Source organism: Agelaius tricolor, unplaced genomic scaffold (genome assembly GCF_023055355.1).
Source record: "Agelaius tricolor isolate 1412-34295 unplaced genomic scaffold, bAgeTri1.0.p SCAF_11, whole genome shotgun sequence".
NCBI lineage: Eukaryota > Metazoa > Chordata > Aves > Passeriformes > Icteridae > Agelaius > Agelaius tricolor.
This window is the reverse complement of record NW_027269271.1, coordinates 25,304,507-25,332,341: the sequence shown is the minus strand read 5'-3', so window position 1 is coordinate 25,332,341 and position 27,835 is coordinate 25,304,507. Positions and strand designations below refer to the sequence as shown.

General features: G+C 42.4%; 4 protein-coding genes across 6 annotated transcripts in view; 3 read left to right on the top strand and 1 right to left on the bottom strand.

The window, feature by feature from the left end:
• Positions 1-2,978, top strand: part of TUT4 (terminal uridylyl transferase 4) — a 45,243-nt gene extending 42,265 nt beyond the window's left edge. For 2 of the 3 annotated variants that reach the window (XM_071436734.1, XM_071436735.1), the window contains exons 29-30: positions 1,240-1,413; positions 2,429-2,978. In XM_071436734.1, the coding sequence (XP_071292835.1) occupies positions 1,240-1,413; positions 2,429-2,520 (266 nt within the window). In that variant the 3' untranslated portion in view covers positions 2,521-2,978. The remainder of the gene's footprint in view (positions 1-1,239; positions 1,414-2,428) is intronic. The other variant, XM_071436736.1, reaches the window with a different exon arrangement.
• Positions 2,979-3,983: 1,005 nt separating this feature from the next.
• PRPF38A (pre-mRNA processing factor 38A) lies at positions 3,984-7,689 on the bottom strand. Its single transcript, XM_071436739.1, has 10 exons — positions 7,471-7,689; positions 7,229-7,388; positions 6,599-6,720; positions 6,370-6,455; positions 6,112-6,222; positions 5,458-5,570; positions 4,972-4,998; positions 4,797-4,894; positions 4,403-4,451; positions 3,984-4,317 (listed from the first exon to the last, which is right to left on the bottom strand). Exons 1-10 carry the CDS (start codon positions 7,598-7,600, stop codon positions 4,275-4,277), a joined length of 939 nt encoding a protein of 312 aa, XP_071292840.1. The 5' UTR covers positions 7,601-7,689; the 3' UTR covers positions 3,984-4,274.
• Positions 7,690-7,696: 7 nt separating this feature from the next.
• Positions 7,697-23,655, top strand: ORC1 (origin recognition complex subunit 1). Its single transcript, XM_071436738.1, has 17 exons — positions 7,697-7,815; positions 8,631-8,735; positions 9,107-9,234; positions 10,378-10,547; positions 10,731-11,112; positions 11,738-12,038; positions 13,465-13,569; positions 13,947-14,139; positions 14,673-14,788; positions 15,522-15,623; positions 16,110-16,281; positions 18,455-18,562; positions 19,305-19,454; positions 20,612-20,731; positions 22,166-22,332; positions 22,565-22,652; positions 23,151-23,655. Exons 2-17 carry the CDS (start codon positions 8,647-8,649, stop codon positions 23,343-23,345), a joined length of 2,586 nt encoding a protein of 861 aa, XP_071292839.1. The 5' UTR covers positions 7,697-7,815; positions 8,631-8,646; the 3' UTR covers positions 23,346-23,655.
• Positions 23,656-23,975: 320 nt separating this feature from the next.
• CC2D1B (coiled-coil and C2 domain containing 1B) overlaps positions 23,976-27,835 on the top strand; it is a 28,451-nt gene continuing 24,591 nt past the window's right edge. Inside the window, exons 1-3 of the mRNA XM_071436733.1 lie at positions 23,976-24,047; positions 24,390-24,494; positions 27,474-27,615. Of these exons, the coding sequence (XP_071292834.1) occupies positions 24,429-24,494; positions 27,474-27,615 (208 nt within the window). The 5' untranslated portion in view covers positions 23,976-24,047; positions 24,390-24,428. The remainder of the gene's footprint in view (positions 24,048-24,389; positions 24,495-27,473; positions 27,616-27,835) is intronic.

The window sequence follows — 27,835 nt, the reverse complement described above, 5'->3', positions numbered from 1 at the left end:
TGGGCGTCAGACATAAGGGGCTGGAGATACATGATTTTCTATTTAAAGCTTTGTGGAGCATATATTTTAAAGGATACAGGAACTTCTAGCCATTTGTTTTCTGTGTCTCCAGTGTGCTCTGTCCCTACCTCTCCATTTTGGATCTTCTCATCTGTCCCCTTCTCCAGCTTTGCCTTTCCTTTAAGCAGCTCCTTCCAATCCACATTTCCTTACTAAGGTAGCTGCCTTCTTTCAGACAAGCTCCATAAATTCTAATTCCTTCTCCATGTGCTGTCAGTCACAGTATTTTTTTCCCATCCCTCATCTTCCATCAATTTCCATGACACCTCTTTTCCTAGTTCCCAATCATAGTAATTTTCCTATTTGAAATTGAATCAATTTTATTTCCTTTTTGGCTTAGATGCCATTAAGGTGAATGCACAGTAGAGATGAGCTGTCTCCTGTCTGTTTGAAGCATGGTTTCATACCTGCTCAGGACAATTTGACAACAGTAAGTTTGAGGAAACTTTGTCCTGGCTCACATAACTTTGACATGAAAGGAGCTACCTCAATTTTCTTTTCAGTAGACAGCTGATTAGAAGTAGGATCATTAGAAGTATCAAGACAGCTCTTTTTTATGCATACTCAGAGACTGTGCCTCAAATTGTGGATCCTGCCTCCTTGGATGCTTGATTTCTCATCCTTAATGTTGCAGTGATATCGGAATTGTAAATGGAGTAGCTTTACAATTTGTATATTTATTTCCAAAGTTTATCTTTTTCTCTCTAAAAATATTTTTTAAGTCAGTCCAGTGATCTAGATAGCAAGTTTCTTAAGCATGTAAGTATTAGTGGAATTCCAGTGTACACCTGAGAGTTATTTCTTGCAGTAGGATAATAGTTTTCCTGTCACAGCTCTGTCAGTGATAGTGGATATTTGTGTGGGATCAGACAGCAGTTCTGAATATTGTTCAGACCTTGTATTTTTCATCATGAGAAAGTCATAAAAATAGTGAAATCATAGCTCTTGATTTTAATGTTGATTCATCCTCTCTCTTCCCAATAATTCTATTATAGTGAATAATGAAGTAATTTAGGTGGTAATTTTTACTGATGTATATTAAATTTTTAAAAAGTAGCACATCAGACTGATCACATTAAGTCCCCTGCAAACTGTTATTTAAGATGTAAATTGTATTTGTGACTTACTGTTTAATTATTTCAACTTGCAATGTGCTTTTCCCTTTCAATTGAAAACTAGATCAGGGTTTCCAAGGACAGTTTGGTAAAATGAACCCTCCTTCTGTCCCTTGGGACCATGGGACCCCTACCCATTTTCCTCTCCTCCGAGGAGCGTGGCCTTACAATATGCCTCAGAACTACATGCAGCAGGGAAATGCCAGCTACCCACCGAACAAACCTTTCTACCCTCAAGGTACTAGAACCAGTATGTGATCAACAGCTCATGCTCCATGTCTCTGTACTGTCTCAAAGGCTTTAAAAGCCAAGCAATCATGGAAATCCCTGAAAACAACATTAACGAATCCCAGAGTCAAATCAGCACTTCAGCTTCCTCTGTGGATGATGCAAATCTTTGTGGGAGGGAAGGGTTAAAACAGAATTCTGAAATCTGAGCCAGTGTGCAGCCTGTTGCACTTCCAGCCTCTTTGCTGCTGCTGGCTCACCAGGAGCTGCCTCTGCTTCAGTAGAGGTTAAGATGATTGGCCCATGAGCGTGTTCAGAATATGAAGAAATTTTTGTTGTAATTCATTTTATTTGGCTTTTGTACCTTGCTTTGTGGAATGACTTACATAGATAAAAACTTGCAAGACCATAGAATAATTGAGGTTGGAAGGGGCCTCTGGAGGTTTAGTCCAGCCCATCCACAGTCAGAGCAGCACTGACTGCAAAGTTAGGTCAGGCTCAGTTCACCAGGGAACTGGAAAAGACTGACTTGATTTCAGCTCTGATGTTTATGAAAGGTGAAGGTGTTCAGTATCTGGCAGGATGGGGAAAGGCTGTAGGAAAAAGACCTTCACTATCAGAGAAACAGTGCTCAAATTTGACTTGGAGGATGTGCAGCTTCCATGCTGCTGGGGGTCACCTGGTGTAAAATGAGAGATACGGCCACCAAATCCTTTTTCAAAATCTAATCTATTGGCTCTAGCACGGTTTCCAAGTGAAAACTGAATTTACTTAAAATCCTGAAATTACTTTTGTTAAATAACTGAAGTAATGCAACAAAATAATGTGTTTGTGATTGTTAGGGAATTTTGGAGATAGGATTAAAGTAATTCTACATTGTCCCATTAAATGGGTTAGGTGTACAGATAGCATTTGTGTCAGTCTAGTAAATAGCTTTATTTCTAAGTTAGGTTAGTACACTGAATATTGCCAAGCACTGTTCAATGTGTGATTTGCTGAAGTAATTGTAATCCATTTTCTTTTAGCTGGTCCACTGATGCAGAGTAACCAGCGGTTCTCACTTCTGTCTCAAGGACACCCACACTTGAATCTGAATTACATTCAACAGAAAAAGTGAAATTGGATGGGATTGTGGGTGGGTGGGGGGAGGGGAGGAAGAAATTCAGGTTCTGATTTAAAATCTTAATGCAACATGTTTAGATACAAGATTATTTAAGACTGTTTTTAAACTGTATCATTTGTACATAGATATGAACTATAGTTTTTACTAGTATCACAAAACTGAGTGATACAAATTTCATCTATTTTATTACCCTATTTTTAAGGGGAATTGTGTTTTGTTTTATCTTGATAAACTGTAAAGAGAGAGAATTTTTAAAATTAAGTTCTTTATTTTCTATTAGCTGTATTCATACTTTGGTTGCTTCAGACTTTATATATATTGTTCTAAAAAAAAAATAAAATTAGAAGGGGATTTCATGTGTTTAAAAATTTGTCACTTCTATTCTTTACAGAACTATGTAGTGCCAAAAAACTTTTTAAAAAGAAAAATAAAACTGCAAAAAAAGGACATAAGATTTTTTCTCTTTTCTATTTGCATGCATGCTTGCTTTAACAGGAATAATAAAATGGCTTTAATGTGGAGGTCTTGGAAAGATGAGCAGTGATACAAGCACCAGACCTGCTTTTTTCCATGCTGGTGTTGTTGCATGTGCTGTTGACAGCCCATGTGTGTGTTATCCTTGAAGGAGGAGCACACCTGCTTTTCTGTTTATCAGCTTTGCAAAACCATATGCTAATAGTGTGGCAGAATTAGGCTGTACTGGGAAGCAGTTTTAAAGAGGGCTTTCCATAAATTCCCTAGGCACACTTAGTTGTGCTGTTAGCACTCCCAGGGCAATGTGAGAATCCTGCAGCCCTAAATGCAGAGTTCAGGGATAAACCTGCCTGTCCCTGCTCCTGAAGAAGGGCCAGGAATAAAGAAAGTACACAAGGGCTTAACACAACTGATTTCAAATGTACTAGAAGGAGAATTATATCCGCAGTAAGAGCTTAATTATTCTAAATTAAAACAACTAACTTGACTCAGAGAAGGTAGAGCTGAACATCATCATGGTGTCAAATTCTGTTCCCAGTCACAGGGAGGCCACAAACTGTGCTCAAAGCAGTGATGAACTGTCTTTAAATATATTGAACTTGCTCCAGAAGAATGAATTAGTGCTTTGTACTGCTTTAACCTTCTGAACTCTGTGCTGGCATCACCAGAAGCAGCAGATTACACCGAAGGAAGATTTTAACAAAGCACCCAATGATGACCACAGGTTGGAGAGCACTGTCAAGGGAGCTTCTAGTGAACACACTGGGTTGTGACAGCCTTGCTTCCTCTCCTGTCCTGGAGCTATGAGAGGCCAGAACTGGGATCCCTGCAGTGTTTGTGAGGGATCCCTGCAGTGTTTGTGACTGAATACAGACTTCCTTTGGCGCCTGACTTTGACAAAACAAGGCCCTGATTTGAGAAGGAAGCCAGCTTCAACCAGGGGACATCTCAACAAATTACTATGAAGGAAACAGCCAGGAGCCTTTAAAGACAAACCTTTCTTTTTTTATTGCTCTTCTTTAAGTTTTTACAGGCTTCAAGAAAAACAATTAAAAAACAACCTTCAAATTCTATCACAAGGATGAGTAACTAACTACATAAAAAGTATCCTTAGCTTACCTTTAGTAAAAAAATTCAAGACCACAAAATGAGAAAGATGATAAAAGAAAGGGACTGCTAAAGCAGCCAGTAGAGAGTCAGCTGTCCTGTGGAGCAAACAGGACAGCATTAGACTGCAGCTCAAGGTCCTTGAACCATCGGCTGGGTTTTGTTTCTTATTCATTTCCTCGCCGACTCTTTTTGTGACTTTTCTTAGATCTGAAACAGAAAAAACAAAAAGCCAATACTGTAGAACCTATCTTTAATTCCCAAAGTGCACTTCAGAAATAAGCTAAGCCTTTACCTTTCAGGTGATTTGGAATGACTTCTGTGTCTGTGACTACGGTGATGCCCTGTGAGATAAAAAGGCAATAGTTATTTCCATTACCACTGGAATTCTTTGTTGTTTTGCTAATGCTATCTGCTTCTAGTGACCAAGTGTGCTAGACATTGCCAGAACAACCCTAGCTTTAACCAGGCACTCACATTAACCTCCTAGCAAGTATCTGAAAACTTACTCAAGACAATTTTGCAGCCATTAATGGAGTTCCCCAGCTCTGCTTTCATGTGAGCAGCAGTTTTATCAGCCAGATTTAACACCTGTGCTACCATCTTGATACAGTGACATAGATTTTTGCTGCAGTGGATGTGCTGCTGATAAAGACTTGCCAGAGTGATTCTGGAAGTGGCAGAAGTACCTGGAGATTTCGATCTCGATCTGTGGCGCCTCTCCCGGGATCTGCTCCGGTGCCGTCTCGGGCTCTTGCTGCGATGGCGCTCCCGGCGCGGTGATGGGCTGAGGAAAAGGCAGCTTCTAAGAGAGTTGTGCCACAAATGCACATTGCTCACCTAAATAACAGAATTAAAGAGTACCTTCTTCTCTTTGGAGAGCGGCTGCGCCTGCAATTGGGGGAGAAAAGCAAAAAATCACTGAAAATCACCAGCAGAACAGCTGTTCCATTTCCCACATCTTCAGCAACAACACCAGGGCTTCTACTTCCTATGAGTGCTTAGGACTGGACCATGCAGTGAGCAAGAATTTGGTGATGAATTTTTTCTGGTTTAATCAGTAAGACTGATTAATAGGATTTTCTCTGTAGCCTCTGGCTTACACTTAACATCTTCATTGTATTGTCAAATTTAGCTGAAGTTGGCCAGCAAGTTCAAGATTTAGAGAATGACTGGAGAAACAGGCAGAGGGGTTGACAGTGGCTGTGCACTGCAACTCCTCACTTCAGGAAGTGCTAAAGGAACAGGGAGGTGTGGGAGGTTCTGGCTGAACTGCCACCTTCACTGCTGTGCTCCAGCTGCCTGCAGCACAACAGGTAAACAATACTGGTGAAGGAAGAGTCCCCTCACCTCCTTGGGGACCTGCTGCGGCTCCGCCGGTACCGCACCACTGGAGACCTGCGGGGCTTGTCCAGGTCCCTGTAGCCCCTCCTGCGGTGGTCAGGAGATGGGATCCGTTCCAGCTGTAAACAAGTGGGGGAGGAGCTGTAAGTCCTGTTTCAGCAAGGTTTTATACTACCAATAAAGAGTTCTGAACAATGAATATAAATTGCAAAAGCCAGGCAGCCAAGCTTCCCCATCCCCAAGTGTTTCTTACTCAGGAGTGAGTGGTGCTGCCCAAAACTGCCAAATGGAAATCAAACAACCACTTCTCATAGTGTTGGTTTTGAAGAAATACAGCAGCACTGACTGATGGCCACAGGACCTTCCATCATCACATTTAGTTCTCTCCATTACATAGGCATATAAATCAATTGGTCTAAATAAGCTTCACAAAGAGCAGACCCAGATTTGTGGAATTCAAGAGACAGGAAAACATGGCAACCTGAGAGTTGCTTCAGGGTCCAAGTCCTCACAAGCTGCTTTTATGAAAATACACTATGAAAGGAGGTAAGAGTTGCCAGCAGCCTCCCCTCAAATATCTGTCATAGGCTATGAAGTGTCCTAAAGGGATTCAGCTTCAACTATTCATTTTCAATACAGTTCATCAAACAGTTCACCAACCTTTTCATCTTCTTCTTCCTCCTCCTCACTAGATTCTACATCATCCATGTCTTCCTCCAGAGCACTAACACGAGGCTCAAGTTGCTCAGCTTCTTCCAGAACATACCGTTTCTAGAAGGAATTGCAACTTTATTCAACATAACCCAAGTAAGAACAAACACCTAAGGAGGCAACCCCAGCTTACACAACAAGCCAGCAGCCAATCCAGCTACTGGTCTTGGTGCAGTCAGGAATTCCACAGCCATCTACATTTCCAACCTGCAGTCGAGGCAGGATGATGTCACAAACACGCTCCTCATGGAGTAGCTCATCAATAAATTCATCCACGTGCATCAGCTCAAATTCTGGGGGTAAAAAGTAGCATTTAAAAGACAAAAATTAACACTAGAGGCTAAAATAAAGATGAAACACTTCAGACAACTTACATCAACAGGTTATGCCAGAATTTTAAAGATTTATATTGCTAAATAGATATAAGAGTGTTTACCCCCATTCCTGTTCTGACTTTTAATTTTCCGATAGTCGTTGTACAGCGGTTCCAGGTACTTGTAGCAGTCAATGGCAGTGCCTGTCAGTCTCATGTACAGTGCTCCAAGCATTCGGACATACCTGGGAAGAAAACCTTTCCATGGATCTCAGCTTCCTTAGCAGTTTAGATAAAAAAGATTTTTTTTCCCACAAGTTTCTGAGGAAAATCAGTAGATGGCCAGAATACACAACCTTTTATATTTGCACCATTGCTTCCTCTACACTAGCAAAACCATAGTACACTTTACATACATTATGTGTGTAAGGGGACATTATCACCAACAAAAGTGAAAAAAATACTGAAGAAAAAGCAGATTAACATGAATGCCTTAATGCAGCTCATTCCAAATACTTCAGGCAGAGGTTTGTTATCACAGACAGCACACGCCACAAAGATGAGCCCTTCCAATAGGCCAGGTGACAAGGAGAGCAGTCTTAAAAACAAGAAGAAAAGCTTGGTTTTAGGCAAGCCCAGTTTATCAGGGCACACTGAGAGCTAAACCCTGCACTGAGGTTTCTCTGGCTGTTTTGAGCACTTCCCCTCGGTACAACAACCTCAACAAGGGGGAAAAAACACACTACAACTTACTTGAAGTCTTCGTTTTTTATGAACTCTACGATGATGTCCTTCTCGGGCTGGATCTGCAGCATCTTCAGCGTCAGGCACAAGAAGGGCGTAGGTTTAATGTTCCCTCCATAGACTCCCCCCACGTATTTCAGCTCCATGGCCTTGTCCACCACCAGCTCGGCTGCGAAAAGGACGGGCCGGGCCGTCAGCGCGGGCTCCCCCCGGTGCCGGCGCGGCCCGGCCCGACCTCCCGCCCGCCATACCCGTGAGGCCGAAGCACTCCTCCTTCCAGTACTTGGACTCGTAGATGCGCGTGCGGATGATCTTCTCCACCAGGTACTGCGGGTTGGTGCCGTGGATGCTGTGCGCGTCCTTCACCGTGCGGTTGGCCATGGCGGCCGCCGCGCAGCCCCCTCAGCCCCGCTCCAGTGAGGGCCCCGCTCCAGTGAGGGCCCCGCTCCAGTGAGGGCCGCGCCGCCTTCCGCTTCCGCTTCCGCCTGCGGGGCGGAGCCGCCACCGCCTCTGCCCGCCCCGCGCGCGCGCGCCGCTGGGGGCGGGATTCCACGCGCGCTTGGCGCGAAGTTCCATCGCGGCGCTGAGGGGACACGGTGAGCTGGGGCTGGGAGCGGGCTCGGGGGACAAAGCGCTCCCGGTGCGGGTGGTGACCGCGTACAGGGACGGGCTGTCCGGGGAGCCCGGGCACTCGCCCTCGCTGGAGATATCCCAGAACGGTCCAGACGCGATGCTGTGCAGTGTCCTCTGGGACGACCCTGCTGGAGCGGGGAGATGGGAGCGGGCAGAGCGCTGTGCTCTGTTCCAGCCTCGCTCGCTGTGTGAGGGGACCGGGCCGGTCAGGGGCCGTGTGAGGGGCTCTGGGGGTCCGTGGCTCTGCGGTGCCGCCGGAGCCCCTCGGTGTCCGCGCCGTGTCCCGCCCGGCCCCTCAGCCGCCATGTGCCGCCGGCGCTGGGGCGGTGAACGACACTGGGGGCTGTGAGTGGCTTTCCCCCGACTTTCCTGACGAAAATTCTTACTTAGGAGAAAAAAAAAAAAAAGAAAAAAGAAATTAAAAACCAACACGAAAGCAGAAGAATTGAGCGAAAGTGAAACGCCGGTGCCGGTGACGGTCTCAGCTGGCTCTCGGTGTCCCCAGGGCGGGCAGCCGGCCCCGCCATGGCGGTGAGGGCCGGGGAGAGCGGAATTGGAAAAGGAATTGAAGAACAAGGCGCTACTAAATATCTCCCTTTTTCCCTCATCCCTCGGGGACGGGTGTCTGGGGCTTTGGGGAAGGTGGGTTTCTTTGTGTCAACCACCGTTCTTAATGTACGCTGAAAGAATTGATAGCAATTTTATGTATCTTCCCATCTTTCCTTTTTTTTTGTTTGTTTTAAATAATAATCAAAAAGTATTTGCTTATTTGTTTTAGTTTTTCCTTGGGAATCATGAACACCAGGCAGCAAAGCAAACTTATCTACTCCTGGTATGGAAAACCCTTGACTTCAGACAGAAAGCTGAGGACTTCCCAGTACAAGTAAATAATATTTATTTCTCTTTTGCTAAGGAAACTTAATAGATGTTTCTTTACCTTTCTGGCATCGTTTAAGTTAACTGTAACAATATGAGTAAGGTTTTGAGCATTTTGTTGTGACACTGTATTTAACAAAAGCATTAAGCTCTTGAATTATAAACTGTATAGTGTATAAAAAAACATTTAACCAAATCTGTGAATAAGTTTTAACTAATTGAACAACATATGAAAGCTTCTAATCAGGGAATTAAGTTGTAAGCATTGCAAGAAGGGGCATAACTAACTGTAAAGTTGACAGGACATCAGGCTTAATGATCTGTGCATTATGAAGCCTGTGAAGTTCTCCTAATCTTCTTGTGTCTATCACTTAATAGGGGGATCCTTATTACATCAGAAAGCAGCAAAACAGAAACCTGTGTACAGCTCGGTGACTTTATTTTAGTAGAAGGGGTGAATGCAGATCAGCCTTATGTGGCACAGCTCGTGGATTTATATGAAGATGGTAAGAGAACTAAAAACTTACATTCTGTGTGAGAAATTTTAAAATTTTATAAAGTTAGCTTTTTCATGGGGGTGTAGTTAGCATTAACAGTATGTCACTGGCCTAATTTATTAAGAAAATCAAGTTTTGGTGATCATTGCATCTGTATTCACATGCTCTCCCAAATGTTTGGGACTGATGGCTAATTTCAGTTAAATTTGATACATAAATGGAAATTTAAGCACGCTGTAATTTTTACAGTCTTTTTACGTAATTGTCTAATTTAAAAACAGTGGAAGGCAGTCTGAGCTCATGCTTTATTTAGAGATTGGAGAATCCAAATGGAGCAAGAGCACTGCAGCCCTGAAATGTGCATCTCATTAGACATCAGGCAATTTAACAATAAAGTATAAGGCTGAATAAATGGGACTTGTTACTTCTGTCCCTTGTAGAACTACTTGTTTACACAGAGATAGATTTGAAAAGAGAAATCATGGGAGGTGGGTGATACAAAAATTGTCTGAGTCTTAATTGGAAGCTACTCATTGGCTATATCTGAGTCTTTTGAGCAGCTCTTGTTCTTTTTTGTGCTGTAATAATAATACTTTGAGAGGATTTAATCTTCTTTACCTTTTTTAAAACAGAAATACACATAATTCCATTTTATTTATTTACTAATGCACTTTTTTGTAGCTGAATATTCTTTTCCTGCTGGAATGAAACCCTTAAAAATCAGCTATTTCATCAGCAATATCCCCTGGTTTGTCAGCCGCTGAAAAAACTGTTTCTGGCTTCTGAAAGTACAATGCACTACAAATAATGCCCTGAAATTTCTCACTTCTCCTTTCATGTCACTGCTTTTAGTTAGGGTTTGAGGAGATCACACATCTGTGCCAGTAAGGAACCTGTTTGTTTGTGACAGGGAACTGCTGGTCTGCAGCTGCTCTCCAGGTATTTTTGTAATTGAGACCCTGTGCAGGTGTTACCTCAGCCCTTAAATTTCTCAGCTCTGACATTTTAATTTAGCTTAGAAAATGGGACTTACCATCTCCTACCAGATGCTTTCTCTCCTGTGTCCAGGGAGGATTTCTACTGGCATTTCAGCTGAAGTCTGGCACTGCTCACAATAAAATTCTGGTGTTCCTGTCCCTCTCTGTGTCGCAGGTGCCCAGCACAAACGTGCAGTGGTGCAGTGGTTCTGTCGTTTGGAGGAGATCCCTCAGAACAAACGGAAGCTGCTCAAAAGAGAGATTCCTGCCCAGGAGGTGTTTTTTGATCAAGTTCTTGGCTATGACACCGATATAGCTGCAGAGACCATTATTAAAAGCATCATGGTATGTACTGCAACCCTTCTGCACAGCGGGGGAAGAAGGAGACAGCAACACCCCTGTAGTGGAAATTAGACACTCAGGACTGCATGAGTTGCAGCAATAAGATCTGTGAACAGAAAATAGCTGAATTCTAAGTTAACAGTCAACATTAATGTATATGTATTTTGATATTTCCTGGTTTTGCAGGTATTGCCACTACACCTGGGTGAGGAGCTGCCTATTATGATATTAAACAAGGAACAAACTTTCTATGTCAGACAGTCTTGGGATGGGAAGTGCTTCAAGGTTTTGTCCCCGGACACATTCTCTAAGCTGAAAGAAGCTAACAAGAAAAGAGGTGTCATCACAAACTCTTCAAAAGCATTTACTCCTTCAGACATCCTTACACCTGTAAAAAAACAGACAGAGAGTGTTGTTCGGAGTGCCACAAAACCAAAAAATGCTGATATGGAAATAGAATCCAAACATTCTACTTCCAAGTCCTCCCTTGCTAAGGAGAGGCATTCTCAAAGGGTGGCTAATAATGACATCAAAACCCCAACAGCAAGGAAGAAGCTGGAGTTAAACAGTATGTATATGGCAATATTCTGTCTGTTCAGTAGTTCTGTATGTGCTTCTCCCTTTTGGCTAGTTCAAACTATTGTAACATTCAACATCAATATTTTCAACTGCCTTGTTCAGCCTTTGGGATCAGCCCAAGCCTTGTAGGCACATCACTTGTTGGTCTTGTCTGTTGTTTCAAGCACTCTACTGCTGCTGCAAATGCTCTATTTCTATCTGATAAATCTAAATTAAAGTGCTTGTTGACTGAAATGCTACCAATCAGCCTCATTTGACCTCAGAACGTCCCACTTTCTTTAATCTTCCTACTAATTGTGTACTAAAATGTTTATGTTGAGCTGGTTGAATAAGCATGTTTGATTCTGTAAAACATGCAGTATTTTCAACGTGGAACCTGACAAAAGTTGTAAGTGATGCAATTGAGTTAGAAAACTGAAAAAATCTGTTTGTCTTCCTTTTGTTTAGTAATTATTTAGAGGAGGTGCCTTCTAGTGATCCAGTTCCTTGTTACTGGAGTGAAGTGTTCATTTGCTTTCATTTAAACAACAGTCAGCTGTACCATGTCTTCTGAAAGTTAACCAAACCAGCCATATTGAAGCCTGACAAAAGTTCATTTTGCTTTTCATTTCTAGGTCCCACAAGATCCAAAGCCAAGCTGCTGGGATGTGAAGTTTTGGGTCTCTTGGATGATGACTGTGATGCCATAGCACCATTAGAACCATCAGCCCCTAAAAGAAAAGTGAAATTCACAGGTGAAATTTTAGGCTCACCACCAAAGATCCCCTGCAGCAATGATAAGTCCAAGCAAACATCTGAGACTGCAGAGCACCGTCAGAGGTCCAGTGACTCCATAAGATTGTCCCCCTACACTAAAGTCAAAGATTTCCATGGAAAAGACAGGAATCTTGATGAGGAGGACGACATTCTGTTATCGTAAGTGACAGCATTTTTATCATTGTTTTTATAGGGGATTGCTGTTCATGTGAAGCTCTCTTAAAACACTTCTATGGAAAACTTCTGGAGAGAAAAGTAGGTGCAGTCTGTGCATGTGCCATGTTTTGCCTGTTGAGAACAAGGAGAGAAGGGGCAGAGTCTCAGCAGTGACAAGTGCACTGTGGTGAAGCATTAGGAAATGTTACCTGGAGGTGAATGAATGGTCAGGGAGATCCAAAGAGGACTTGACTTCCCAGATGGAAAAGCAGTTCATGGTTCTAAGAACAGAGAGATGATGTTGGAAATGGGAATGGTAGGATGATGTGAAAGGAAGCTGAAGCCATGTTGATGGTTGTTCTCATGATGATTGTACCCACCAACACGGATGAAAATCCATTTCCCTGCACTCCATAATCAAGGGGCAGCTGTGCCTGACCTGTGACGGGGATGCTGGACTGTAGAAAGTGGTTTGATTGGCCTCAGGAGAGTCTTCATGAGAATTGGATGGATACTTCCATTTGTATGGATACTTCATGAGAATTGTATGTGTACTACCATACTAATTTTCACATAGGAAAGAAATCAATGCCCAAAAAGCACAACTATACAAGTATATCTTAACACAATCTTTAAAAATGGCATAAAGTGGGGAAGGAGAAGAAGGGAACAAACTTTCTTGTGCAAAATGTTGCAGGAAGTCAGAAACCAGTCCTTTTCCTCTTTCCAGGTGTAAAAATATAGATGCAACAATGGAATTTCCACCTTTTGTTTTGGTCACTAATTATATATAGAATAAAAATGTTTACCTTTCATTGATAAGGTAGTGGCATTTCAGTAGTATTTATAGATCTTAAAAAACTTCCAAGAACTGTCAACAAATAATAAAAGCATCTGTAATTCTCTGTAAGCATCTGTAATATCTCATTTTGTACTTTGAATGAGTAGGGAAGTTGTGTAGTAGCAGTAAAATGTTTCAGTGGCAGGGTTGAAGAAGGACCCAGGAAAACAACCAAGAATATCAAAACACAAAGAGAAAAATACATTCCAAAGGGCAAATCTATGAGATGCCCAAAGGAAATAATTTTTTCTTATCTTTCTCTTAAGGAAAAAAATAGGCAAAAACCCCCACTTCCCAATAAAATAAAACCACTGCTGTTGTGAGCCCCTGTCCCTTCAGTTTGGCAGTGCAAAATACAGCAAATATTTTGTTTTCCTTGGCAAAGTGGTATTGAAGACACAGTGCAGGAGGGGGGAAATTGTGCTGCCAGCATCCATGCCATAGCCAATCTGTAAATAACAAATAAGAATTCATGCTGGATGGACAGTGGTAACAATTGAGCCTGAAGTTTGAAAGGCCTTCTCTGTGTCTTTGCAAGTGTGATGCAGAGAGAGGGAATACAACCAGCTTTGTTTTCTTTCTTTGCAGTTTAGTTGGGTATCAGAAACCGAGCAGCCAGACGCCTGTGCTGACCCCTCGCTCTCGCAGAACATGTGCACAGAAAACCAGTGCTCTCATTGCAGAGCAGATCAGGTAAAAACCCTGCAGCCACGATCTCCTGGTCAGTTTGCTCCTGAGAGCTGCAAGCCTTGAGAGCTGCAAGCCTTAAGAGCATGTCTGCCTTAATATTGAAATGCAAATGGTTCCAGAAGCGCAGCTTAATTGCAGCTTGTGTAAAAACTGGTTTGTGTTCAGAAACATAAAGCTGACTCATTGTGTTCTTCAGAAAACTGACTTCCTTTAAACCAGTCTGTTAAAAAGCCATGGAAAATTAGCAGCTGAAGTAGAAAATGTTTTGGCTTGCTGATAACAAGAACTCCAAAAAAAGCTGAAAGTGTACAAATGTTGCTCTGTTATGTGTGGACTTGTATGTATTTTTTTAAAGCTTGAATCATTTCACTTTCTCATAGCATGTTGGACCAGGAGGATTTTTCATCTGGCTCTGACAGTTCCTACTCTTCAAGTAGTGAGGAAGAGGAGGATGATGATGATGATGTGCCCTGTACACCAGAAAAAAATCCTAAATCTAGCAAAATATTCAGCACCCCAAAATCTTCAAGGAAGTCAGCAGTTCACACTCCTGCAAAGACACCGAAGAAAACTGTAAGGTTCCACATAAAAGAGCTATTTTTATTATTTCTGAGCCACTTATTTGAATGCTTGATGCCTGTGTACCAGAGTAAAGTATCTGAATCCCTTGGCTTTTGGTGGAGCATTATCTGGATTAATTTAATCTTTGATATGAGTAGGTTATGAAAATATATAAACCGTTTGCATGTTGTCAGTATTGTTACAATATTGATCAGAAAACTGTAGCCTAAACAGGGAAATTACTGGCTTGGATGCTGTTTCTTAAGAACCAGATCATTCTGTTATGCAGCACTTCAGAAAAGGACTAACAACTCAAAAATTCTCCAGACAGTTAAAAGGTGTAATTGTCACCACCCCCTTTGCAGTTTCCTTTTTCTCTTAGGAAGAAAACACCATAAGGCTTGTTTGGTAATTCCCTGTGTAAATCCTGTTTCTCAGTTCATCTTGTGCTCTGGCATAAGTTATGCTAAATCATCAATGATTTGTTCCCAACAGAGATTGCTGTTTGTAGAAAATCTGCTTGAGGTTGTAAATTCTCTTTGCAGCCTTCGCAGGGAACACCCAGAACCCCCCGGACACCCCGGAACGCAACTCCAGAAATTCCCAGGCGCGTGCAGGCAGCCCAGGAGCCAGCCAGTGTGCTGGAAGAAGCCAGATTAAGGTAATAATAACCTGTGCTCAGGAAAATCATCTTTATTTTGCATCAGATGTGCAGAGCAGGCCGTGCTGAAATGGGGAATGTCATCTTTACCATTTAGAATAAGATAGGTAAAAATGCATGGTGTTCTGATCCAAGAAGAGTATTTTATCATTTACAGTACTATATTAGATGTACAAATAATGGTAGTATTTACAATACTACTTTAGCAATTTCAAGTTATTTTAACATAGTAAGTTCTTCAGAATTAGGTATCTTTATTCTGTGCAACATTAGAAAAAGAAAGATCCTCTCTGATTAGCTGTAGATTGCAAAGGTGCAATATTTGTCTTTTCTTGGTGCATGAAAAAGCTTTACTGGTATTACTGTAGATCTTCACAGTGGAAAAAAAAGGCATTCAGGACTGACTATCTTTCAAATTGGGTTTTAGTTCTGTTTGCTATAAACAGTCTCTCCTCTTTTATCCTACCTTTGCACTGTGTTTTATCCTCCCTTTGCACTGACTTACAAATAGTGACTTAAAAGAGATGGATCTTTATTGCTGCATAAATTAAGAGCACATAGAGACTAGGCTGTTTCTTTTGGGATACTTGACATTGATGCTCAGACTTGAAAGTATGTAAGAGAGATTTGGAAAACTCCACACAGGAGGAAGGTGAGCACCTGCCTGTTTGTTTGCATCAGTTCTTCAGAGAGAACAGCAATTTTAATTTTCTTGTTATTTTTTAATTCAAAGGCTGCATGTTTCTGCTATCCCAGAATCTCTGCCTTGTCGTGAGGAAGAATTCCAGGATATCTACAACTTTGTGGAAAGCAAACTTATTGATGGCACAGGAGGGTGAGTTTGGCAAGACTGTGACCAAGATCACATTTGTTTATGGCATAACAGCAGTCAGATTATATATTTTTACTTTATATTTATTACTTGTATTTTAGAAGTCATCATTTAAAGTTCCTCATTAAATTACCCTGGTATTTTTCTTCTTTAAGCAGTGTTGTGTGTAGAAATAATGTGGGATTCTTTATTCTACAGATTCAAATTAAAGACCAAATTATAACTGGTCAGTTTTAGAAGTCTGGAAAGCGATTTTTTTTTTTAAAGGTAAATTACATTTATAAAATGTTTTAGGTTGTTAATTGCTTCAGTAATAGTAAGAATCCTCATGATCCTCCAAGGTGTTATGTGTCCCAGATTGTGAATAAAGATGTAGGCAGTTGGCTGCAGAGTCAGTATTCAGGACTGGTGTCAGGAATTCCAGCTCATTAATCCCAAGAGCTGTTACCATTTTGCTCAGGCTGCTGAAGAGGTGCTCTCCTTTTGTAGGTGCATGTACATTTCTGGAGTGCCAGGAACAGGTAAAACTGCCACTGTTCATGAAGTAATTCGGTGTCTTCAGCAAGCTGCAGAAAATGAGGAGCTGCCACCATTCCAGTTTGTGGAGATCAATGGCATGAAGCTGACAGACCCTCACCAAGCCTATGTGCAGATATTAGAGGTAAGGAGAGTGTTTTCAGTGGCTCCTGGGTTTGAAAGAAGAGATCTTACACTTTCCCATCACATCCTTGATATGTTACAGTGTTCAAGGCACTTAGCAGTACTTCCCAGTCCCTCCAGGAGACTGTGTGCTTTTATCTTAGAGCAGGTTAGAAAATAATTAACTTAAGGCCTTCTTGAATTGTTTCATTTTCTGCTGCATAAGGGTAGTGGCTGAGAAGTAGCCTGGTTTATTGCATCTACTCATCAAAAAAAAAAAATCTAAACCAGCTTTTTATATTTTCCTATGGTGTAACTTTCTGCTCATCTGCTTGCACAGCTATTAAGGTGACAACTCTGAAAGTCAGTGTAGCAGTAGAATAATTACTGAGGGGGTCTTAATGGTTAATTGGTCAGTCATAATAGTAATTCAGCTAAAGAGGGGCCATCTCTGTCAACAAAGTGTATTTCTGATATCCATTACAAACCAGTCTGCAGTATCCATCTGGGACTGCTGACTGTGCTTGTGTTGTATGGGTGGGAATTAATCTTCTGAGGACTGGATTAAGATCACCCAGCAGGCATTAGACAGTAACTACTCAAAAGCTTTCTCAGTCTAGCCTAACTTTAAACCAGTGACCTGGAAACGAAATGGTTTCCTGAAGCATCTGTTCCATTTTAATATAAACTTCTGCTGCATTTATTGCAGTTTGACATCATCTTTCTGAGCAGGGAGTGGCATGCATTAGTGTTCTAGCGTCCCAGTCCTCATAGTTGGGAGTTAAATTTGCCTATTTGCATCCTTTCCTCAAACCAGCTTAGACAGTGTCTTGCTGAGGGATTTGCTGAGGCCAGGCCTCTGTGTTTCCTTAGCATAGTGAGAGGCTTCCTGACAATTACCTTATTTCATGGTAGTGTGAATGTATTTGAACATCCTTTGTTCCCATCCCATTCAGCATAAAATCTGAAAATGAATAAAGAATAGGCCTTTGGAAGTACAATCTGTTGCCCCCTACTCATCCTGAACTCTAAGGCAGCCCAGTGAAATCTCCTTTAGGGGAGTACAAAGTCTCATGAACCACGTACTCCTCCAATTCCTTCTGCCTCAGCTACTGTCAAAGAGCCCTTAGTAAGAGCCAGGCTGCTGCTGCTCTCCTGGTTGCTGCAGGTCCTCATCCAGTTTGCTGATGTTTCTGTGCATGACTGAAGCAAATTCTGGAGCTTCCCTTCTGCAGTTACCTCACTGCTGTAGGAAAGTTTAGAGATGGAACAGGGACTGGAAGCCCTGGACAGATGAAAGAGATAAGGGTGAATACCTGGGTGCAGTAAGAGTCCATTTCCACCACAGCAACTCAGCTCTGTGGTATATTGGATACTCAACTCCAGAGCTGCAGTCAGGGTTCTCTGGGATTCAGCTCCTTACTGTGACTGATTTGGACTGTCCTGACTGAATAGGAAACATGAAACTAGTAGAGATTATATATTAATCTTGTGCTCTGGCTTGTTTAGTAATTATCAGATCTTAGATTTATAAGAGATTTTAGAAAAGAAATACAGTTTTCAAATGCAGTCTCCATTTGGCTTTACTGCTGGACTTTGCCCTATGATGAACAATTGATTCAGCATCTGCAGTGTAATTTTGAAATGTCATGCTTTGATTTCTGGGTATCTTTGGACTTGCAAGGGAAGAGGTTATATACAGTCAGCTGATCAGTTCTGCCACATAGTTGCAAAAGGTATTGCAGATATTTTTTTAGTTCACAGTTGAATAAATTTAATTATAGATCCTGCTGATGATTCATTAGAATTTTAATAGCAGTCCAAGATTACTCAAGTCAGGCTATTCTTCTCAGCTGACTTAGGTTTTCAGTAGGTGTGTGTATTCAGAGATACCCTAGAGATATGCTGGGTTTAGAGCCCCTCTAGACTGGGTGGGTTCAGGATTTCTTAGTGATTCTAAGACAGATTGCAGAGAATTCTGTGGGCCTTTTTTTTTAGCTATGCATTTTTTTGTTTCTCTTCTCATTTATGGGCAGTTCTTGGTAGACCAGAGTGTTTTATGAGCTACTTTCTCAGTTTTTTTACTCCCCCTTGGAAAAAATAATCCAGATGCTTAGTGTTGATTGTCAAGGAGTGAAAGTTTGTATTTCCAGGGGTTTGGTGTGATTAACCTGATTTGTTCAATCCTTGTGCAGTTCTTGACAGGTCAGAAGGTGACAGCAGCCCATGCTGCAGTGCTGCTGGCAAAGCTGTTCAGTACACCTGGACCAAAGAGGAAGGCCACAGTGCTGATAGTGGATGAGGTGAGACAAAGAATCCTTTGTTTACTTTCCTCCAAGGATTGTAAGAAGTGAGTTTTTGGTGGATGGAAAATTATGCATGCTTTGAATGTATCACATGTGATGTAACAGGAAGAGACTTAGGAGAGAGGAGATGCAAGTAGTTCCTCTTACCTATTTAAATTCAGATTCCTAAAAAGGCTGAGTATCCAGTTGCCATGTTGTTCTCTGCCTTGAATTTCCTATTGCTTTTATATTTTGTTATTCCAAGACGTGGAATAAGTTGTTTGTCAATTCTAAATACCAGGGGATTCAATTGTATTTTGTTTGTAAGCTGCTGCTTTTCCAGTGGGAAAACTCACAGAGCCATAAGTCACACCCAGTTTTGAAAAACCTTGAGTGTGCTATGTTCAGTAATAATCATGTGCACTTTTATCTTTGCTGTAAGCTAATTCATGTTCTCACTTGGAGGGGCTTTGAATCTTGTTAGATGCAGTAGTATCACAGCACTGTTTCAAAACTCCAGCTGTTTAACATTCACTGTTCAAGCATCCAGTAGGATGTGCTTTTCCAAAATGGACTAGAGCCCTAATTCAGCAAATGTAGCCCTGTTAGTAGGTGGACAAAGGAAAGGCAACAGAGACCCTTGCTCAGAATCATGTGAGAAATCTTCTGTGGCAGAGCTGGTTCTCAGTCCCCCATCAGGTACTGTAAATAAGAGGCCATTCCTTTTGCCAGTCTGATTCTGATCTTTTCATCCCTGCAGCTTGATCTGCTGTGGACCCGGAAGCAGAACGTGATGTACAATTTATTTGACTGGCCAACCCAAAAGCACTCCAAGCTGATCATCCTGGCCATTGCCAACACCATGGACCTGCCAGAGAGAATCATGATGAACAGAGTAGCAAGCAGGCTGGTATGTCCTAGCAGTTCTCTTGCTGTGCCATAAAGGAGAACAGATTAAATACTGGGTGCAATCAAAAGCAATCCAGGAGAAAAGTAGGACTGGTTATATCAGAAGCTGAACAATGGTTTTTATCATTCCCTCTCCTGAGGACTGATAATGAACATATAAATCTAAGTTCAGGAGCCTGTTTGCTAATCAGGTATTATGCTGATACATAATGTTCTTGTAAGAATGAAATAAATATATGGATGCCTAAGATCTGGATAATCAAATGCTGTGCTTCATGGTTAAGCTGCTTTCTCTGGAGTTCAGAAGAATTCTCTTCTGGTTTCCCTTCCTCTTTCCCCTCTCATTCCAGGCATCTACTTACTTCTCTGTTTGCCATCATCAGTTGGTGGATTATATAAAGATATCCAACAAAGCAAATTGGATGCACTCTCCACTTGTTTTGAATGTTTTCCTAGGTCATCTCACCACGGTTCTGAAAAGTGATTTGCAAAAACAGTGCTCTGTGCCTCTATCCTTCCATGACTCAAAAGCAGCTCCACAGGGTGTGAATTGCCTTCCCCCACCCACTGCAGATCAGCTGAGTCCATACAGTCACAAGAGAAGTTTTGCATAAGAAATTCAAAACTCAGGTCTCCTGTAGGATGAAAGGCAGAGCACCATCTGTAACATGGATTGTCCTCATCTGAGGGCTGTTCTCATTGGCTTGAGCCAGAAAAGGGTTTTAATTCTTGGCTGATGGCTAACTTGAAGTCAACAACATATACAGAGTAACTAAAGAAGACATTAATATTTTTCCACAGCTGCTGCTGTTACTGTATTAAGAAATAACACATAGACAGATGTAATCCAGATATTTTTGTATAGGGGAGCCCTCATTTGTTTAAAAGTTTTTTATAAGAGAAATCTGAATTCTGATAGCAGCTTCACTTGCTCCTCAGGCCTTCAAGTGGGGAGATCCAACCAGTGGTCCTCACTGAGCCACAGTTTTGTGCATTTGTACATTTGTTTCACAAATGTGATTGCTTAAAGCATGTCACTAGGAGGGAAAGGATGTGAAAAACTAATTGCCCTACCAGAAAAAGTAAAAGTAACCACAGAGGCCATGCTTCAGCAGTTTCCCACAAACACTTCTCACTGTGTCGTGTCATTTGTTGTAGGGCCTCACCAGAATGTCCTTTCAGCCCTACACCTACAAACAGTTACAGCAAATTGTTTCATCCAGGCTGAAGGGAGTGAAGGCATTTGAGGAGGATGCAGTTCAGCTGGTTTCCAGAAAGGTGAGCACAGAGCAGATAAATGTCCTTCATGTTGCACCGGTGAAAAGTGTGGGGGCAGCAGGGAGACTTTGGAAACAGCTGCCAGACCTGGTTCTGTGCTTGTGTTCTGTACTGGAGGCAAGCACTGGGGCACAGTTAGGCCATACATTACCCAGGGTATTTTCTCAGAAAACATTGCTAGAGCAGTGTCCTTGTTTTTCCCACCTACTCTGAGAAGGCAGCAGCATATTCCAGGAGCTGAAGGCATGACAAGAGTCGTGATGATAAGATGTCAACTGTCTCCACTGTTTAGCATAATGTGAGTCATTGGAGAATCCTGAAAAAGATAACATGCCAGTGGCAGTAGAAATAGCCTTATAAATTTTATTTCTCAAGTTATTCAGTGCCCTGTCATAATAAATAATACTTGTTCTTGTTTGCAACTCTTAATACTCAGTTGTACAAAATGTAAGTAATGCACTGGGGATCAGTGGCTTCTCAAACTGAGATCTGTGCACTGCTAATGTGTTAAATTAGCAGCTCCATATTAAAGTAATCTATTAAAATTATGTCAAAACAACCTGCATCATTGTAGGATTAAAAAAGAGTGCTCATAAATATGTCAGAAGTAAATACAAGCCTGTGTTTTGTTGTGAAGGAACCACCTCTCTGTAAGAATAATAGTGAGGGTTTGCAGAGGAATAATTGCAGTGTTTTTCTACTATGAGTTTTCTTCAGAAATCTGAAATATACCTTGCAATTAGATTGTCTACAGGGTTTCTCATTTTTGGCCCCAGTTGAGTTCTAGGGCTTTTGTATATTACCAGCATCTGCTGGGAAAACTAGGCCAGTGCTATATGTGTTGAATGTTCATAGCTTTATTAAAACTGTAAAGCACAATTGGCATTTTAACAAGTATTCCATTTCAGAAATTTCAGACACCTAAACATTTTCAGGCACGTATAACAGTAAATTGACTATCCTGGATATTTCTTTGAGACCATCTAAAATTATTAGTGTACTCTTAAAATCAGTATTTTAATGAGTACAGAAAAACTGAGTTTTTTGGTGTCATAGCCAACCCCCCTTTTTCTTTTTCCTTTTTCACGAGCCTGGATTATGGTAAAGGTCTTCACTGATAATTAAACTGACACTTCTGAAACCTTAAATTTTTTTTAACCTCTGACTTCTGCATTACAGAAAAAAGTTCAGCCTTGAATTTGTGATGACCAGATCAGGGTGGGGGTGTGGGGGATGTGGAGAGTTGCTTCTGTTGGTTTTGATCAGTAAGCTTTGTTTTTCAGCATCTGGGATTGTAGTAGGATGGTCCAGAGATGCATTGCCCTCCCACTGGGTGCTCAGGGTGTTTGGGGTTGGTTTGCCTGTTGGTTGTTGCTCAGCTCTGCCCCCGGCAGTTTGGAAATGTTGTCCCACGTGTGTGACGCTCCCTTGCAGGTGGCGGCGCTGTCGGGGGACGCGCGGCGGTGCCTGGATATCTGCAGAAGGGCCACGGAGATCTGCGAGCTGGCCAGGCAGAAGAGAGCCCCCGAGATTGTCAGGATGGCCCACGTGACTGAAGCCATAGATGAAATGTTCTCATCACCGTATGTCAATGCAATCAGGTAAAAATATTGCCTTTGCTTTTGTGTCCCTTTCACAGCACTAGTTCTTCACCAAAAAAATGATGATGCCAGAGCTGTAGGCTGTGATACAATGGCCACTCGTGACATAAACTGCCCAGCCTGTGTTTAAATATGGAGCTCCCAAGGATTTCCCCTTCCAGACTTCCTCCTGATGTTTCATGGCTTCTGAACTTCACAAATGGATTCTTGTCTCATTTGTTTTTTGACTCAGGAATGCTTCGTTGCATGAACAAATCTTCCTGAAAGCAATTTTGGCAGAGTTTCGCAGGGCAGGAGTTGAGGAGGCGACAGTTCAACAGGTATGGGGCTTCTTTGTTACTGACACCACCACAGGGTGGTTTTATGGTTTTTGGCCTGCATGTTAAAACATCTCATGCTTCTACCCTAACATGCTTTATAACAGGAAGAATCAAAGAGAAGCTGAAATTATCAGGCAACAGTCCAAGGAGGAAAACTGAAAGTTGATTCCAAGTTGTGCATCACTATTTTTCCTTCATAGATGCAGATATGTCACTGGTAGCTTTGTTTTTTTTAGTAGACCCATAAAATACTGGGTGCCAGCAGAACTGTGAAGACTCTGGAGTAGTCATGAGTAGTGTGGAAGCTAAATGTTAATACTTATACAAAGATGTAGTTCTAAACATTTTTATAGAGAATTACAGCATCTAAACAGGCTGGAGCTATTTTATCTCCCCTCCATGGCTGTGGGGGGAAGGCAGCTTCTCACTATGTCACCTTGTCACTCAGTTGCAGCAGGCAGTAAACATAACCTGTGTCCTTTTTCTCTTTCTCAACAGATTTACCACCACTACGTTGCTTTGTGCAGGGTGGAAGGCCTGCAGAGCCCCACGGTGTCAGAAGTCATGGCAATTTGTTCCAGGCTCGGTGCCTGCAGGCTCTTGCTGGTGGAGGCCAGCACTAAATATCTGCACATGCGGGTGCGACTGAACCTCAGCCAGGACGATGTCATGTATGCACTCAGGGAGGAATAAAGCAAAAGATATTTTATTGCTTTTAATATGTATAAATATTTTAAATACCGTCTATTTTTATTTTTTTTTAATTATTGATAAAATGGAATGTATTTTTTTAAAAGGCTTTGCTTATTTCTTTGATGTATGAAAGCACTCTTTTAATAATAAAGAATTAATTTCGAACTATTTCTTTGTAGAAGTAGTTTTAAGTGCTGGTAGCTGATCCCCTTTTAACTGAGGTCTATGAACTTGGTATGGATTATTTGAAGATTACTTGCATCACTTTTTTTTAAGGCTCATGGTGTCTTTGGCATTCTGTAGATTTTCCTCAGTGACTTATATCCAATGAAAGGCATTGCTAAAACAGCCTTAAACTTTTCCTTACTAACATAATTAAAAGGAACTTCCAGGTTGCAATCCAACATAATTAAACGGAACTCCCAGTTTGCAAGGCCGGCTCGCTGTTGGAATGGAGGAAGCTGTAACAGTCCCTCGAACGCGAATTGCGCCATTTGAACACCCAGCCCCTTTGTCGGCCCTATCGAGGGCTGCCCCCCGGCAGCCGCTCCGGTGGCGGGGCTGTGTGCGGGGCCAGCCCGGACCGAGCCGGGGCCGTGGCTCCGGGCCGGGCCCGCCCCTCCGCGCAGCCGCGCAGCCGCCGCGGGCGGGCCCACCCCGAGCGCGCCGGCCGGAGCTGCGGCCGCACGGGCGGGAGCCGAGGTGAGCCGGGGCCGGGCTCTCTCCGGGCGGCCTCTCCGCGGTTTTTCGCGCGGCTCCCAGCCCATCGCCCCCGCGGTCCCTCCCTGCTCCGGCCGGGGAGCGCCCGCAGCCGGCCCTGCCCGCCGGGTCCCGCCGAGCCGCCCGGGCGGAGCGCGGGCGCGGCCGGGCCGGGCTCCCTGGGCCCGCGGAGCGCGTCCCGCGGCGCTGCCCCCGCTGCCCTCACGGCGGGGAGCGCTCTGAGGGAGAGCCGGGGAAGCGGCGGGGTCGCGCCGCCCGCCTCCGTCGGGCGGGCTTTGCTGTGGCACGGGCAGGGCGCTGACTTTAAGTTCCGTGTGCTCTCAGTCCTATAGAGACACAGCCCTCTGAAATTCATGAACAAACATGCTTGGCAGAAGACCTAAAAAGAGCCCTCAGGCAAAGGGCCAGGGAGCTGCAGTTGCAAAGCAGGTAAGGAGGGCGAAGGGCCAGGGAGATGTGGTGGCAGAGCAGGCAGGGAAACCTCCCACTCCCTCTGCTCCTCGGGATAGTTTCGTTCAGACCTCTCGCTGCTGTTTTCCTGCAGAATCTCCCTTGTGGTAATAGCAATGCGGGATCATGGGGAAAATTAGACTGTGTGGTGCCTGTTTTCCTTCCTTCTTTAATGCATTCTTCTTCAAGTAAATATCTGATAGGCAGCTGTGGAGGTCTTGCAGGGAAGGCACAGTGTTGTAATGCTGTAATCTTTGCATTAGACCTCATGACTCATGCTTACAGTATTTTCTTAGCCCAGCTATGTTGAGATTTAATAATAACTAAAGTGACTCTGTGGAAGCTTTCCCTACATCTCTAAGAAAACAAAAATAAGAAAAAAAATTGGATGCACTTTTCACTTGTTTTAGTGGAGAGCAGAGTATCAGGTAACAAATTAAGGGACGTATTTGGGAGAATATGAAGGTGCTAAACAAGAGACAGTTAATTTTAATTTCCCTTTGTATAGTCATATTTTCATGTAACAGATAGACTGATGAGCCCCTTTCCTGTGGATAAAAGTGAGTTTAGCTGTGTCTGTGTGTTGAGGGCTTTTTTCCATACCTGTTTACCTTTGGATGGAGTTTCAGAAGTCTTGTGGAGAGAAGCAGTAATTAGTCATGGTTGGCAGGTGTAGAAAGTCAGGCGACAGTGTCAAAATTAGAAATACAGTCAAGGCAAAATTCTGGGTAGAAAACTGAGGGGAAAACAGTGTAGTTAAAGAATATGTTAGAACCAGAATGGAATTCCAGAAACCTTTGAAGAATAGAGGGAAGTAACAGGTGGAATAACTGGTAAGAAAGTAGAGGAATGTGAAAAGGGATTGTAACAGGCTGTTAGAACAGACAGAATAGCTAAGATGTTCTCTTTTGGTGATTTCTTAGGAAGCAGTGTTCTCATACTGGAGGCAGAATGCTGTAGTTAGTGATCCATAATGTCACTGTGGCTCCAATGTGAAAGTTTGCATTTCTCTGTGAGACACACAGGGTATAACTTAGTTCGTCTGAGCAGGGGAGAAGATAAAAGGTGAAAATAGTTTTCCTCCTTCTGGGGAAAAAAAAGGAATCTCACTCTGAAAAGACAGAGAGTAAATCGAGGATCTGATTAACATCTTTTACTAATTTCTAATTCAATACAGTTAATTTTTCAGCCTGTCTTACATCATAGATAAGTGTTTCTAAACAAATGGCTTGTTCGCTTTCAAATTAATTGAATTTAAAATGGTTTTTTGTTGTGTAATACATCACCTGCAAGCTTTTTATAACTTACTTTTTCTGTTTTATTAAACATTGCTTCAATGCTACTAATTTCATTGGAAATGTTCCTTTTTGAATGGGCTGGGACTTGGAGCTAGAACTGCTGAATTGTGTTCTTGACTTCGGTGGTTGCAGCAGTTGCTTCACTGTCCACACTTGCAGTGTGGTAACGAGCAGATCCTGTGTGCTCCTCATCTGTTCTGCACGTTGATGGAAGGCCTGTGTGTCTTCCATAGAACTTGAATCTTTACATCACTGCTGTAAATATTTCCTGTTTAAGTCTTGTCTTCACCTTCCTTCTGTTCTAGCCAAGTGTGCAACTTTAGTTTTGTGTTGCAGCTGAGCGATGGATGAGGCAGAGGGTGGCTGACTGATCTGCCCAGTGCCTTGTGGAATGTCAAGGGCAGGAGCAGGGCTAGGAAATAAACTGCTGCTGCTTTTGAGTGCTGTTGCTGCTCCCTGAACCAGTGTTTCTCAGCTCTCTGTTTCACATTCTCCCTTGGGATTATAAAATGGTCCAGAGAGGGGCACAGAATATTCCAGTGCAGTAGCCACCAGCACTTTGATTCCTACTGAGTTTAAAAAAAACCTGTCACATTAATTTATAAACTGACAGGTAGCTTCTTGCAGCACTTCAGATCCTCAGGACAGAAGGAGATTGCTGACCCTCAGAATAATGACAGCTGATGCTTTTTCCTGTGCTGGAGAGAAACTGAAGTGCTGCCTCCTTGGCCATGGGGGAATCAATAAGGGTTTGTGCTTTGAAAAAGTCTGAGGAGAGCTTCACCTTCTTCATAGGATGAATCTAATTCTGTTCATTCATGTTCATAAAAAAAATTTAGCATACTTTAGATAATTTTATTTTCCTGGGGCAGTGAATATCTTATTCAGAAACACAAAAACAGTGATGAAGTGGCATTTTAAAGAATACCTTTTGGACTAAGAGCCCAGAGATTCCTTTGCTGTACTTTGGAATGTTTTGCCACAAGAGAGTGCTAACCCCTGCTGCCATATGCTGATTACTGTTATTAATGCTGTTCCTGAGATGTTATCTCTCAGCTGATGATCTGTCCCAGCCAGTTCTGATGGTTTTCTCCAGTCCAGTGCAGTGTGGGCATTGCTGGGTTTTAATGTCTGGGTTTGTTTCTGGGATTTAGAAATGATGTAAGAAGAAGACAGAACAGTTCTGTGTTTATAAATGTAGCTTCTTCAGGAGATAAGGGTGAAGTCTCTGCAGTGTGCACATGTCAGACCTGATGTGTGTGAGCCATGAGTGAATATTTTTTAGCTTAGCTGTTAAAGACACTGCCCTGAACTTCCCTGATGCTATCTGCTCCATGAGGCTCAGGAAAACAAACATTTTACTCTACCTTGTTATTGTCAGACTGTTAAACAGGATTGATTTTAAGAAATGGTTTGTGTCGAGTTTTTAAGGGATACTTGTGGGGTGTTAAGATTTATGTACCTTACACCAGTTATGGGTGCCTGGTATGCATTGTTGTGGTAATACAAGTGGTGTGATAGTGGCTGTAAAAAATGAACAGGATTCAGAATGCATGAAAATGTCTAAATAATCCATGCAGTGTGATGTTTGTGAGTGTCATCTTTGTTCTAACTCCAGGGTATTTTATTATTCTGTATTGTTACTTTCCCTTGGCTCCAGCTGGGGCTGTTTGTGGATTTCAATCCTGAAGAGATGCTGCTGGGTGCAGAGGAAGGTGAGGATGATGGGGACCTTGAAGCAGAGCTTGCTGCTATCACAGGAGGAAAAGTGAAAGAAGGAAAACCAAAACCAAAGGTGAAAAGTAAGTTAAAGTATCTGAATTTAATTTAACTTTGTTAAATTGATCTTAAAAAAATCTTTAAATTTATCTAAAATGGTTTTTCTATCACTGGTAGAAGCTGAACCTGCAACTGCTCTTTTCTTTACTTCGCAAGGTTTAATTTATTACTCCACAAACAATGTAAAAGTTTTTTTCTGTTGTTGCTCTTGTAGATATATGAAAAAGATCTCTGGTGGCTGGC